The sequence below is a fragment of the Heptranchias perlo genome, chromosome 36, assembly GCF_035084215.1.
Source record: "Heptranchias perlo isolate sHepPer1 chromosome 36, sHepPer1.hap1, whole genome shotgun sequence".
NCBI lineage: Eukaryota > Metazoa > Chordata > Chondrichthyes > Hexanchiformes > Hexanchidae > Heptranchias > Heptranchias perlo.
In genome coordinates this window covers 2,739,797-2,753,066 of record NC_090360.1, presented here as the reverse complement: position 1 = coordinate 2,753,066, position 13,270 = coordinate 2,739,797, and the positions used below count along the sequence as shown (strand labels likewise).

The 13,270-nt window shown below is 40.3% G+C and overlaps 2 protein-coding genes across 4 annotated transcripts in view; one reads left to right on the top strand and one right to left on the bottom strand.

The window, feature by feature from the left end:
• abcg2c (ATP-binding cassette, sub-family G (WHITE), member 2c) overlaps positions 1-166 on the top strand; it is a 28,625-nt gene extending 28,459 nt beyond the window's left edge. The window contains exon 17 of the mRNA XM_067972324.1: positions 19-166. Coding sequence (XP_067828425.1) covers positions 19-166 — 148 coding nt within the window. The remainder of the gene's footprint in view (positions 1-18) is intronic.
• A 5,360-nt stretch (positions 167-5,526) lies between these two features.
• Positions 5,527-13,270, bottom strand: part of usp54a (ubiquitin specific peptidase 54a) — a 124,197-nt gene continuing 116,453 nt past the window's right edge. For all 3 annotated transcript variants that reach the window (XM_067972392.1, XM_067972394.1, XM_067972393.1), the window contains exons 19-22: positions 11,550-11,683; positions 10,416-10,556; positions 10,015-10,210; positions 5,527-8,294 (exon numbers count right to left, since the gene is read on the bottom strand). In XM_067972392.1, coding sequence (XP_067828493.1) covers positions 7,546-8,294; positions 10,015-10,210; positions 10,416-10,556; positions 11,550-11,683 — 1,220 coding nt within the window. In that variant the 3' untranslated portion in view covers positions 5,527-7,545. The remainder of the gene's footprint in view (positions 8,295-10,014; positions 10,211-10,415; positions 10,557-11,549; positions 11,684-13,270) is intronic.

The window sequence follows — 13,270 nt, the reverse complement described above, 5'->3', positions numbered from 1 at the left end:
ATGTTCTGTATTTTGCAGGGTCAATGGAGAGCTCTACATGATTGAGCAAGGTATCGATTACAGCACCTGGGGCTTCTGGCAAAATGAAGTTGCACTTCTATGTATGATGACAATATTTTTGTTCTTGGCATTTATACAGCTTGTAAGAATTAACAAGTGGAAGTAGAACAATTGTTAATTTTGTTTGAAGAGTACTTGGTTGTATAACTGTTGTACTTTGAAAACTCTATTCTGAGAAACTGCATTATTGCAGCTCTAACTTACCAACTAAAAAGTAATTTATGGGTCAATGATAGTCCAGTCCCCACCGCTTATAGTGGGTGCGTTCATGCAAACATGATTTGTCCGCTATACGTGGTAGCGCTATATAGCAAGAATGCTGTCGTCGCTAATCAGCATCTGCAGCTCCCTGAACCACGACCTGCAAGAACCTCCTAACTGCCGGATCCTGGGCCTGACCAAGGACTCCAAGCTCCACAGCGCCCACCTCATCCAGGCCACAGGCATCAGGAAACTGGAGGAGCATGGACCTGTCATTCAGAAACAAGCCATTACTAGGTAGAGCATCGCAGCAAGGTCCAGAGAGGAGAGAAAAAACACACCACTCTCAACTTATTCACCCAACAACCATTTAAACAACCCAAATACTTAATTAGGATGTGCGTGCTTTTCTGCATGGTTGCATTTTTCTTCTCAATTTGGTACTGAATTCCTGTTATGGAGGAAGTGTTTCTCTCTTAGCCATGCACCCAATCGTGTAAGCTCATTAATGTTTCCTTTAAAAAAAGTAATAAACTGTCATGTTTCTGTTTTTACAGTAATAGACCAAGCAGATTATTTCTAAATTACAGCTCACTGTTTTCATGGAATCTTACAGCACAGAAGGCCGCTGGGCCCATGGTGCCTGTGCCAGCTCTTTGTACGATTATTGATATTTGTAGGAAAGCCACGGAGGGCCGAGAGCTCAGTCACAATTCCTGATATACAGCTTGTCAAGATTCTTATTCTGGAATAATGGTCATCAAATAGATCCCTAAATAACTGCATCGATCAAAAAGCATAATGACAACCCCTTGAAAGTGAATCTGGCAGCATTCGTCTACTGCCCTAGAGTGGATAACTTGAATCTCTGTAGTTTATAAAATTAAGTTTCATCAGCATAAGTCCCTTAGTCAGAAGACCACGTTCTCAATAAGATAGCAATCATGCTTTAGAAGGTTTGAGCTGACATTTGCACCTCGAGGCAGAGCTTCTGGAACTGCACCAGCACCTGTTCACACAAAGACCTCTGGACATAGAGTACAATACCTTGCTCAGCATCAAGCTTACTGAAGAGCTGCAATTAAAAATTAAACTGATCAGCTGATTCTAACAAAAGGAAAGGCTGGGACTCTTTCTGGTGCAGAGCAAAAGTGAGATGCTGCTCCTTATGACTAGAACTAATGGAGCATTCCATGCTGAAGCTGGGATACAGAGCAGAATTGGGGAGAGGTGAGGCGAGGGGAGGGGAGGGGAAGTTCACATGCCTTTCAAAAGGGTTCTGTATGCAAAAAGCTCAAATAAAATTAAAACCCTGCTGTATTTGGAAAGCTCCAAAATACAAGTTAAATTAGAATCTCTATTGCAATAGTTAAACCCTGCGTAGAATTAAAAACTATCAATTTTAAGATGTAATAATCCTGCATTGAACTGCACGTGAGATCAGCATGAGATAAATGGTATATTTCAACACTTACTTCACATCACTGACAGATTCCATTTAGTTTATCAACATTACACAATGCACATTTGTTTTCCTTTAACTAATCAGGTCTGACTGAAGTATTTTCTTTCTCCTCACAAAAAGCAGTAGAAAAGACTTTTTATTTTAATTAATTCATGGGATGTGGGCATCGCTGGCAAGGCCAGCATTTATTGCCCATCTCCAGTTGCCCTCGAGAAGGCTAGCCACCTTCTTGAACCGCTGCAGTCTGTGTGGTGAAGGTTCTCCCACAGTGCTGTTAGGAAGGGAGTTCCAGGATTTTGACCCAACGACGATGAAGGAACGGCAATATATTTCCAAGGCAGGATGCTGTGTGAGTTGGTACCATTGTGCAGTGGTGGTGTCCCCAAGCGCTTGCTATCCTATGGTAAGGTAATGGATATAAAGTAATCCGTTCCAGGGTATATTTCTCTTCCTGGAGTAATGAGGCGCACAGAAGATCAGCTACTCAAATATTAACCATTTTTTTCCACAAATTTGATCGTGGAGACTGATGGGTAACCTCACATTTCCAAAATGCCGCTGTCCAGTCATCCGTCAGACTACCAGTCTCTTCACTTCAGCTACTGCCCCAACATCAGCCATCATGAATGCCGCTCCTTTTGTTGCCCCACAGTGCTAGAGTAGACTGTTGGACTGGACTAATCAAACTTCAGTAAAAGTGAACAGAGTATGTTTCCTTCACTTCTCTAGTGGATGATGTGGAGATGCCGGTGATGGACTGGGGTTGACAATTGTAAACAATTTTACAACCAAGTTATAGTCCAACAATTTTATTTGAAATTCACAAGCTTTCGGAGGCTTCCTCCTTCCTCAGGTGAATGTTGTGGAAATGAAATCCTCGAACCCTTTGCATTTATAAATCACAGAACAATGCCTGGTGATTACAGATCTGCCTCTCTCTTTTTTGTTTGGTGGTTTGTATATTCAGTGGCCTTTTAGGTAACACCTCTCTGTCTGCACACTGTGATTGCCTTGGCAACGGGCAGTTGGAAAGACTATCTGTAATCACCAGGTATTGTTCTGTGATTTATAAATGTGAAGGGTTCGAGGATTTCATTTCCACAACATTCACCTGAGGAAGGAGGAAGCCTCCGAAAGCTTGTGAATTTCAAATAAAATTGTTGGACTATAACTTGGTGTTGTAAAATTGTTTACAATTCTCTAGTGGAGGCATAGAGTACAAAGGCAAGGAAGTTATGCTAAATCTTTATAAATCACTGGTTAGGCTTCAGCTGGAGTATTGTGGCCAATTCTGGGCGTCACACTTTAGGAAGGATGTCAAGGCCTTGGAGAGGGTGCAGAGGAGATTTACCAGAATGATACCAGGGATGAGGGACTTCAGTTATGTGGAGAGACTGGAGAAGCTGGGGCTGTTCTCCTTGGTAACTCTCAAAGGGAATTTGATATATACTCAAAAAGGAAAAATTTGTAGAGTTATGGGGAAAGAGTAGGGGAGTGGGACTAATTGGATAAACCTTTCAAAGAGCCGGCACAGGCATGATGGGCCGAATGACCTCCTTGTGTGCTGTATGATTCTGATAATGCTAGAATAGTTATATCACCTTAGAGGCCATTGATATTGTTCTTTTACTGATATAGGAAAGCAGCAGAAACAATAAGAAGAAATACACAAAGCAGGGAGATCAGAAGGAGGTTGAAGACCAAGATATGGCAGAGGGGGTGGTGGAGGAGGAGGAGTGGGTGCATCTGTCCTGGCACTCAACAAGGGTTCATAAGTTAATTCACAAAGTAGACTTTTCCATTGCTCCCCAGCTGTACTCTAGCCTGCTTGAGCAAGTATGAATCAGAAGATAATTCAACCAAAATGCACAAGAATGTCCTACCCACTACCCTCCTACTGAAGAGGTCAGTGTGGTTGTGGAGGGGGAAAAAAATCAAATTGAATCAATAGAAAAGAACTCTCATTTATCTTGTGCCTTTCAGGACATCCCAAAGCGCTTTACAGCCAATGTAGTACTTCTGAAGTGTATAATGTGGAGATGCTGGTGATGGACTGGGGTTGACAATTGTAAACAATTTTACAACACCAAGTTATAGTCCAACAATTTTATTTGAAATCGACAAAGCTTGTAGATTTCAAATAAAATCATTGGACTATAACTTGGTGTTGTAAAATTGTTTACAATTCTGAAGTGTAGTCACTGTTGTATTGTAGAGAAACATGCCACCCTATTTGTGCACAGCAAGCTCCCACAAACAGCAATGAGATAATGACTCGATATAATCTGTTTTAGTGATGTTGGTTGAAGGATTAATGCTGACCAGGACACCAGGGAGAGCTCCCCTGCTCTTCTTCGAATAGTGCCATAGGATCCTTTACATTCACCTGAGGGAAGAGACAGGGCCTCGGATTAACATCTCATCTGAAAGACGGCACCTCTGACAGTGCAGCACTCCCTCAGTATTGCACTGGAGTGTCGTGCCTAGGTTTTGTGTTCAGGTCTCTGGAGTGGGACTTGAACCCATAATCTTCTGACTCAGAGGCGAGCGTGCTACTACGGAGTCATGGCTGACATCATAGCTGCTCATCACACCTACGGCTTCATTTTTCCTCAATACCTTATTTATAAACAGATATGAAGTACAGTTTATGAGGTCAAAGTTTGAAGAAAAACTGTTGCAGTTGTATTTATTATTTTGATAGCCCAGTAAACATAGGTTATAAATGTAGATAACAAGTTAGTGAACTCTTCATGGTTACCTTTGACTTTCTCTCATTGTCCTAATGGTTGCTGCAATATCTAATTGCTTCCCAAGGGGAAAAAAAGCGAGGCAGTTGTGCCAAATACCAATCAATTAAACATCAGTCCAGGTGTTATTGTGGCTTATCTGGTCAAGCACATTTTGAATGTTTTTTGTGCATCCCTTTCCAGCCTCCTGGATCCAGCACAGCAATTACCAGCTTTGCTAGAACTTCTCGCAAATCAGTTACTAGGAAGCAAACTTGTGTGCCAAATCACTCCACCTAATACTTGAGTACTCTGATTGTAACTGTGATGGCAATCCTGAAACTCTGACCTGTGACCCAAGCATTGAGTGACCACAGTCCCACTGCAGTGTGAGACCCACATCTGCTTTTTAAAAAAATGATGAGAGAGTAAATTCATCTCACCTGGCAAATGATTTAACAATGCATTTAACTGAACTTCAATGTTGCTTACAGGTAAAATTTGGTCTGATTACCAGCATCGTGCTAATTTGTAACCTTGGCCAATTTTCCCTCCTGAACTCGGATGTCAATTATAGCCCCTTTATTATTAGTGATCAATCCTGTGGCCTTCCGAACACTTCAGTGCAGTACTAAGGGAGTGCTGCATTGTCGGAGGTGCTGTCTTTCAGATGAGACGTGGCACTATTCGAAGAACAGGGGGGTTCTCCCAATGTCCTGGCCAACATTTATACTTCAACACCGAAAAGAGATTAACTAGTCGCTTACCTTTTGCTGATGGTGGAACTTTGCTGTTCGCAAATTGGTTGCTGTGTTGCCCTGCAAAACAACAGTGACTACAATTCAAAAGTAATTCATTGGCTGTGAAGAACTTCGGAGCATCATGAAGACATGAAAAGTGCTTTGTAAATGCAAGACCTTTCTTTGATCTGTGTGGCACAGTTACTAAATAAACCTCCTGTCAGTACAAACTGCTTGCAATTCATATTGTCTCAATTCACAAAAAGAGAAATGTCGCTTCTCGTCTTAAACTTTTTGCTCATCATCAGGGTCAGACCAAAGACAGACCCAATTATCAGCACATTTGGATACTTTATTGCAAAAATATGAGTCGCATTTCCTAGCACTGCAATTAAATACCAATAGGTACAGAAATTTTCCAATTCACATATCATCGGCTGTAAAAGCTGTACACATTTTAACAGTAATACATTAGCAAGAATATCAAGCTTTACTAAGCGGACAAGTATGAAATTACAGTAAAAATCTGTAAACTGTTTTCTACAATAAAATCTCAACCCCACGACTGTACACCTATAACTTTTATTATCTGGTAATCTTACAGGATATACACAAGTGTGTGAATGGCCCAGTACTCACTGCAGAAAAGAACCTTGCAATGCCCTTTCACCAGTGGCACGATCAACGTCATGATGTCTGCAGACATCACAACAGCTTGCAACAAGCATTTGCTGGCGACACTTCACATGCATCTTCAGCGGTTCTTACTGGCGAGTCACTACGAACTTTACAAACTTCCACAAATAAAAATCAGAATCGTACACATTATAAAAATAACAGATGAGTAGGAGGAAATTAAAGGCAATCAGAGTCAAAGCTGTTGTGGGTCAGCAGCTGAAGCCTTACTCTGATGGGCGAAGTCCTTTAAATATGACCGTCTTACTGCCTTGTAACTTCCTTCTAGCTATCCAATCTTCATAAATCAAAATTAATTTTCCCAATTTGTCACACCATCGTACTCGTGTCCAGTGATCGGGTACATGTGTACTTCTTCAATAATTACAGTTTAACCTGCATCCTTCATTTATTTTTACATCAGCTTCTCATCTCTCGTGGCCCTCAGTGAAATGGGCTGTCTCTCACATCAGACCGACAATCAAGTACAATTTCAATTATATACATATATGTGGTACAGTGAATAAAGTGTCAAGGTGTCTTTCATGTGGGCAGTTCATAACAGATAAGTTTTAGCTCCTTCACGTGTGTTGTAGAAAAACAAGTTGTTCACAAATGGTAAGTACAAGCATTACCTCAGCCTGCAACCAAACAGAGCTACAATTGTATTAAACCTACACAGTAAGCTGAATTATTGTGTGAATTTGTTTGTCTTTTAACCCCTTCAAGCCCAGGAATTGACAGAACAAAGTCTGAACAAGCTGACAATCATTTGCCATGCAGTCACTCCACTTCATTAAAAAATTAATAGTGTTCAGAGACATAACAACCGAGACTGCACCATGAGATACTAGTCTACAGAAGCTTAATGGATTTATCCAATTGCTCTCTCCACTATTTTGGTGCCAGTGGGAACCTGATTACATTAAAAGGGTGAACACCTCTGCTAAAATAGCAGAGAGGGCAATTTCAGATGAACATGTTAAACATCCATGTTTACGTGGGGATCTTGCTGCATAATTTTACGGTCATCTTTATTAAGTTTTGAGATGTCGTAACCACCAAGTCCTAAACTGAATTTAAGGTTTTGGTTAAAATACAATGCTAAAATGGCCTTCCGCTGTTCATTTTCATACATAACATTTCATCTTGATAGATTTGGAATGAGTTAAATGGGTTATTAAATTGTCTTCACTACTTACATCAGAAATGCCTGTTGCAACTAGACAACATGTAAACCACAAAAGGTAATTTAGATCATTATACTGTATAACAGAATGCTGCACATTTTATATCAGTGTAAAGATCCAAGTTGGGAGAGTTGCTAGTACTGTGATACAGCAAAAAATAATTCTGTATATCCATAGGAGAGCAGTGCAGTTGTTACATCCAGCATCAGAACTCTAAACACAATTCCTAAATATAACTGAAAAAATTTTAATTTTAGGTTTTACAATTTAAATACATTCAATCTTTAGCCTTCATCATTTTTTATTTATACCAACCATTAAATGCGCACTTTCGATTTTCAACATCACAGTTGGCAAGTGATCAGTTAGTGTTACCTATACATTCAGTTAGTGGCAGTACCAGTGTTTAGTCCAAGCATTAGCCTACTTTAAGATGAATTGCTTCTAAGACAGTCATTGGTTTTGGCTAACCTCGATCAGAAGGGTCAGTGTCGTGGCTTAAACCGGGCCATGTACACACTGCAGTTCCGGCAGTAGACCTCGGCAGCATCTATGAACACCTGCTGGCATAGAGCGCACTGGCGACCCCTGGTGGCTGGCTGTGACGTAGTCTGTTCAGTCGTTAGTCGGCCAGCAGATGGCCACCTCATAGACACACCAGTACCACTGGTCCTTGCAGTAGTACAAGGCGCCAAATGCTTTCTCTCACTGGGCTGAGGCTGGCTATAAGTTGCCTTCCTCCAATCCTCATCTGGAGGAACATCAAGGCGGACTGGGCCTGGAGTATTACAGCGTGAAGACTTGTTATAAGGGGATCTTTGAGGGTCCACGGTATTTGCCATGTTGTTGTTATTTGGAAATTTGTTCTGTCCCGTGCTGTGCACAGGTCTGTAACGCACAGGAAAACTGTCAGCGCAACCATAACAATCAGGCACCTCAGTCCTAGTCTGGTGTGGAGGCCTACTCAATGTTGTTATGCTGAATGGATCTCTGCGAAGTTGCTCCACTTTGTTCTTGTCTGGCAGAATTGCTCGGTTGCCTTGAGTCAGTCTCTGCTTGATGACATTCTTATTCTCAACATGCATCTGGTCTTTTCTGACGGGTCTCTGTCCTTTGGTCAAATTCTTCTGAGAACGTGGTAGTGTGCCATAGTTCACTGCAACATTCTGGTAGTTCTCATGGCTGAAAGCTTCACCCCGGTCAAGCACAGCCAGAAATTTTTCAATGTTCTTGTCTGCATTCGCAAGAAATAGAAAAAAATAAGCTCATAAAATTAAGAAAAATTTTGATTAGGGACAAAATGCATTAATTACACATTCAAAGATCTAGGATAAGCACTTCCTCAGGGGCTCCTCAATCGCCCACTGTAACTTTGGTAGAAGACCCATCAGAAACCTTGGAGAAACGGCTGTTTCCACCGATGTTCTGCCGAAATTACGGCAGATCATAAGAATCCCCACAGAAATTTCAGGCCATAGTCTTCAGCTACACATCCAATAGCTGGACAGTGAGTGAACAAGAGGATACCATTTTGTACACATACATGTCATGAAAATATACTTATAAAGTCACTTTTTTTCCCACAAGTTCAGTTTCTCAAACAATTATTTGTACTAATTCATAACGTATTCTAGCAGGCATTTAATCACCAAATAAATCACTGACTTTTCATTTTAAAATGAAAATGTAAATCTGTCTTAAAGGGCTCGGTACCAAGTTGCCTCAGTTACAGATGCTGCATGGTGTCCATTATTGCGTTAGATATGGGCACAATATTTCACCTGCATTCTTAGAATTTGCCAACATTAGACCGAATAAGAACAAGGTACCATTCAAGTCCTTCACTTTCACAAGATGCTTTTTAAATGACATTAATGGCTCTGTAGATCAGCAACATTCATCACTAGTCCACAGCACAGGAGGTGGCTTTTCCGCCCATTGTGCCTATACTGGCACTCAAACAGCTGTCCACTTAGTTGCAGTGTCCTGCCCTTTCCCTGTACTCTTTTAAATTTGTCATTTTCAAATATTTATTCACTTCCTTGTTAGTCAATATGAATTCTCTGTTTCCACCACTGTTTCGAGTAGGGCATTTCATGTTGTAACAACCCTGCATTTAAAAAAAAAAATCTCCTAACCGTCCCCTTCGATCTTTTGATGATCTTAAATTTATGACTTCTAGTTACTGACTCATTGAGTAATGGAAATAGTTTTCCCTTATTTATTTCTCACAATTTTGAACACCTTCATCAGATCTCCTCTTAGCTTCTCTGTTCTAGCAAAGAGAGTCCCAGTTTCTTTAGTCTCAACTCAAAGATTCACATCTCTGGTACCATCTTAGTGAATCTCTTCTGTACCCTCTCCATGGCCTTTACATCCTTTTCAAAGTATTTTTAAAATTGCTTCACAAGATCCCTATGGTAACAATTTCAAAGTAGACACACAATTCTGATGCACTGTGAATGGATGCAACCTTATAGCATACAGGAGTTCATCAGATTTAACCCTTTGCAAATCTGCTACATTTTGTTCATTGTTAGTCTATAATTTTAAATTATATTACTACAGTACAAGAACAACAAATGCAATGAACCTGTCAGAAACTTTAATGCATTAACATTTTGCAAAATACCATATGCTGAATCTAGAGGTTATAATTATAAACCTTCACTGCCTAGTCAAACCAATGCTACCTCTTGCACTTAATGCCAGTAAACAGTCTTATATTGCAAACTACAGTTGCCATGTAAAGTAATCTCTGCCAATAACTTCAATACCATGTTGGTAATTTCCTATTTGAAGACCAGCTCAGAAGTACATGATAACAATACACCGTGGAAGGGACACTAGCTGGACAAGGATACACACGGTCAAGCAACCTTAGACACTATGGAAAAACATGCACAAAAGGGGATGCAAATGCAAGTACTTTGTGTTAGAGAAGCCAAGTTTACCTGATGCTCTGTTTGCCTCACCAGCCTTGCTGGGCTGCAGTGGATCAGACGAAAGGTGCTGCGATAGGTAGGGATGGTGCTGAGGGAAAGAGGTTAACAAAAGAGGATCGTGGGGGGGAGCTTGGGACGTGGTCAAGGAAGAGGAACTGACCGATCTTTTTCGAGGCTCCACATGTTTCCTCAGGGTTGTTGTTTCCTTGCAAAATAAAAGGGACACGACAGTTATATGCAGAGACTGCTCATAAAGAAAGAAAGTAAATTAATCGCCTCAAATTTATTACCCTAAACCTCTTCCACAATATTACCCAATTCACTAGGGGTTCATTAAGGTGATAACACTTAAGTAAACAAAACATGTTCTAACAGTTACAGGTCTACGTTGCTGCAGGAAATTTACTTACGAGACTCTGAGAAGTAACCACAGTATTATCCCGGTTAGCGAGGATTGTCCCACTCAAGCTGCGAGCAATACGCCGGAAGTTCTCGGCACTGTAGTCGTCATTTTCCACATTTTCTCTTGGAGCAAATTCATTGAAGTGTACCTTAAAAGGTTAGAGGATAGAAACAAATATTTAAGACCAATTAACCCGCATGACTGGCACAAGGCAAAATACATGACCTTCCAAGTACAGGGACTCAGAATAAATCCAGCAAAAGGCTAAAGGGTGGAGGTCTCTCCAGAAATTCTTGCCTTTTGATATTAGTCATAAATGGATGTAACAGTAAACTACACTAAATATGGCACAGCATACAGTGAAAGGAAGCATCCAAGTAGTGGCTACTTGGAGAGCAGTTCAGAAGGCTAAAGTCTAGGGAGAGCTTTGAGATTTAGATCATGCATCAACTAACCTGACTGCTTAAAGCAGTAACTGTGTGTAAACCTTGGTAGCATATAAAATAATGCAACAGGGTAACAAACTCCTAACCTTGACTTCTCTACCTTCAATAGTTATGGCTGGTTCTTGACCAGCCTTTAAATGGATTGCTTCAGTTCTGTAGGATACCCATGAAAAGACTGGTGCTACCCATTAAAACATAGCTTCCATTGCCCAATCGAGCGACAGCTAGCCATGGTTTTCCCATGGTCAGGCAGCTCCCATGCTGATCCAAAGTCATTACCTCCATTGCAATGATGGGACAACACTGCTGGTGCATATCTCCACTGACGAAAAAAATAAGTTTTAAAAAATCTCAAGCCCATTTTCTTTTTTAAAAAAAACAAGATATATTTTTCAAATTGGCAATGGGGGAGTACTTTGAATTAAAAAGGACTCCACAAAACTTGCCTTTTACTTTAACTTCAATTTAGAAGAGTACCCTTTTCCCCCAATGCACCATTATAACATTTCCAAATCCAACACCATCCATACTGATAGCCTAAGAAAGACCGCCAATTTAAAGCAAATTAATACATGCTAGGCAGCATCATATTTTATTATGAATTAGGGTAGAAACGACAAATTTTCTATTCACTTCTGGATAAAATTTGTAAAGGAAAAGAGACAATAAGTATATTTTCCTAAGTTTTCAAGTACCTTTGTACTGGCCGGTACAGGTGCCCTATAGGATACTGCCCCGTAAGCACTGCGCTCAATCTCCGCGGTTGGTGTCTTTGATCGACCTCTTTCAGGCAGAGGGAAGAGTTTTCTTGTAACTGTATTTGCAGAAACTAGAGGCAGCACAAAAATGGAACAGACATTAACACTTCCTTTACTGAAAGAGCTGAATAAATAATTAGGTTAGTTGTTCTTAATTAGCCCAGTCTTCAAAGGTGACACTTCATTCTACAATAGCAAACAATTTTATTCCTTAATTACAATATTCCCAAAAATTACATGAGAAGCAAGACATTCCATTAAAAACCTCACTATACATTGTTTAGAAAAGGTTCTGAAAATTTTATTTACAGAAAGATTAAAATCAGAATAGATCAGTTTTTAAAAATATTTTCAACATCTGTTTTGTATACTCTAAGTGGACCTGGATATCTCGTCACAATGGTGCTTTTTCAGTACCTACCAGAGCCTTAAAATCAACTGATGGTGCACCACTCTAGGTCACAGATTTTCAAAATGAGGTCCGGTGGGGGGGGGGGTCAACAGATATCTGTCCGTTTGGGCCCAGGCATACTGGTTGTGAAATGTCTCAAATGCTGCATTTTTCTGTATTTGTTGACTCACTAACAGATTGTTCTGTTGCTATATTCTGATTGAAAAATAGTCCGCTGCAATGATGCCACTTTTTTCCCCCCCCTTTGGGAGTGTCTATTGGAAGTTAAAACAAGAGATCTCTTGCAGCACGCTAATATTCTTGATTCCCCAGCATTGTAAAGTTCTAAAAACGTTGCTCCAATTTCACTAAGCCTAACTTTACTTGACCCATAACTAATCGTGAGCAGGCTGCTAACATATTTTGATTCTAAGTGGAACCCTTCAGAACATTCTTCCATTGCTTTTGCGCAGGAGGTATGCAGACCTGAATGTGTGGTTCAAATTCTACCTCCGCTTACACATTGTAGTCTTGAGACACACTGTCTACAGGAAGAATGGATTACTTCACCTTGCAAACCTGCCAGGTCAATCTGGTTTGGTACTTATTTTCAGCTTCCAAATAGAGGAATTTCTCCAAAGAGGAACACACTAGACTATTGCTGCCAATTTTACACTGTAATCTCAACACTACTGTAAACTCACTCCAGTTTACTTTATTTATCTTCAAAATAATGTCTGAAATTAAAATTTAATTCCATGTTTAAAATCTATTAAACATGGGCTGTTTCCTGAAGGAAAGACCTCTTTTAATTTAAAGAACCCTTTATAAAAATTATGACCAATATGACTCAACCAAAGAAAGGGATGCACTTTCCTCATTCTTTAAATGGGATTTTCCTTACCTGGTGGGGGTTCCATTCAGATTATGCTGATGCTGTTTATCCCAATCAAGGTGGATTGGACCATCTGATCTAATATTACCATCTTCAGCAATTCAGACAGAAGATTGAAATTCTCACTGGTGCCCGTGTCAAGAACACCCACAGCTAATTCCTGCAACAATTTGCTAACGTTATCCATATTGCATTGGGTTAAACTCCTGCTGACTGGAGAAGTTTGATCTGTAGATACACTGATCTGGGTAGTCTGTTTATTCGTAAACTTTACTTAATACCTTTGACAGGCAGCTAGACAAGTCTAGAGTTTCTCCCCAAGGCCCTACCCTATGAACCTAAACATCACGAATCTCTGAGGAGGTAAGGGAC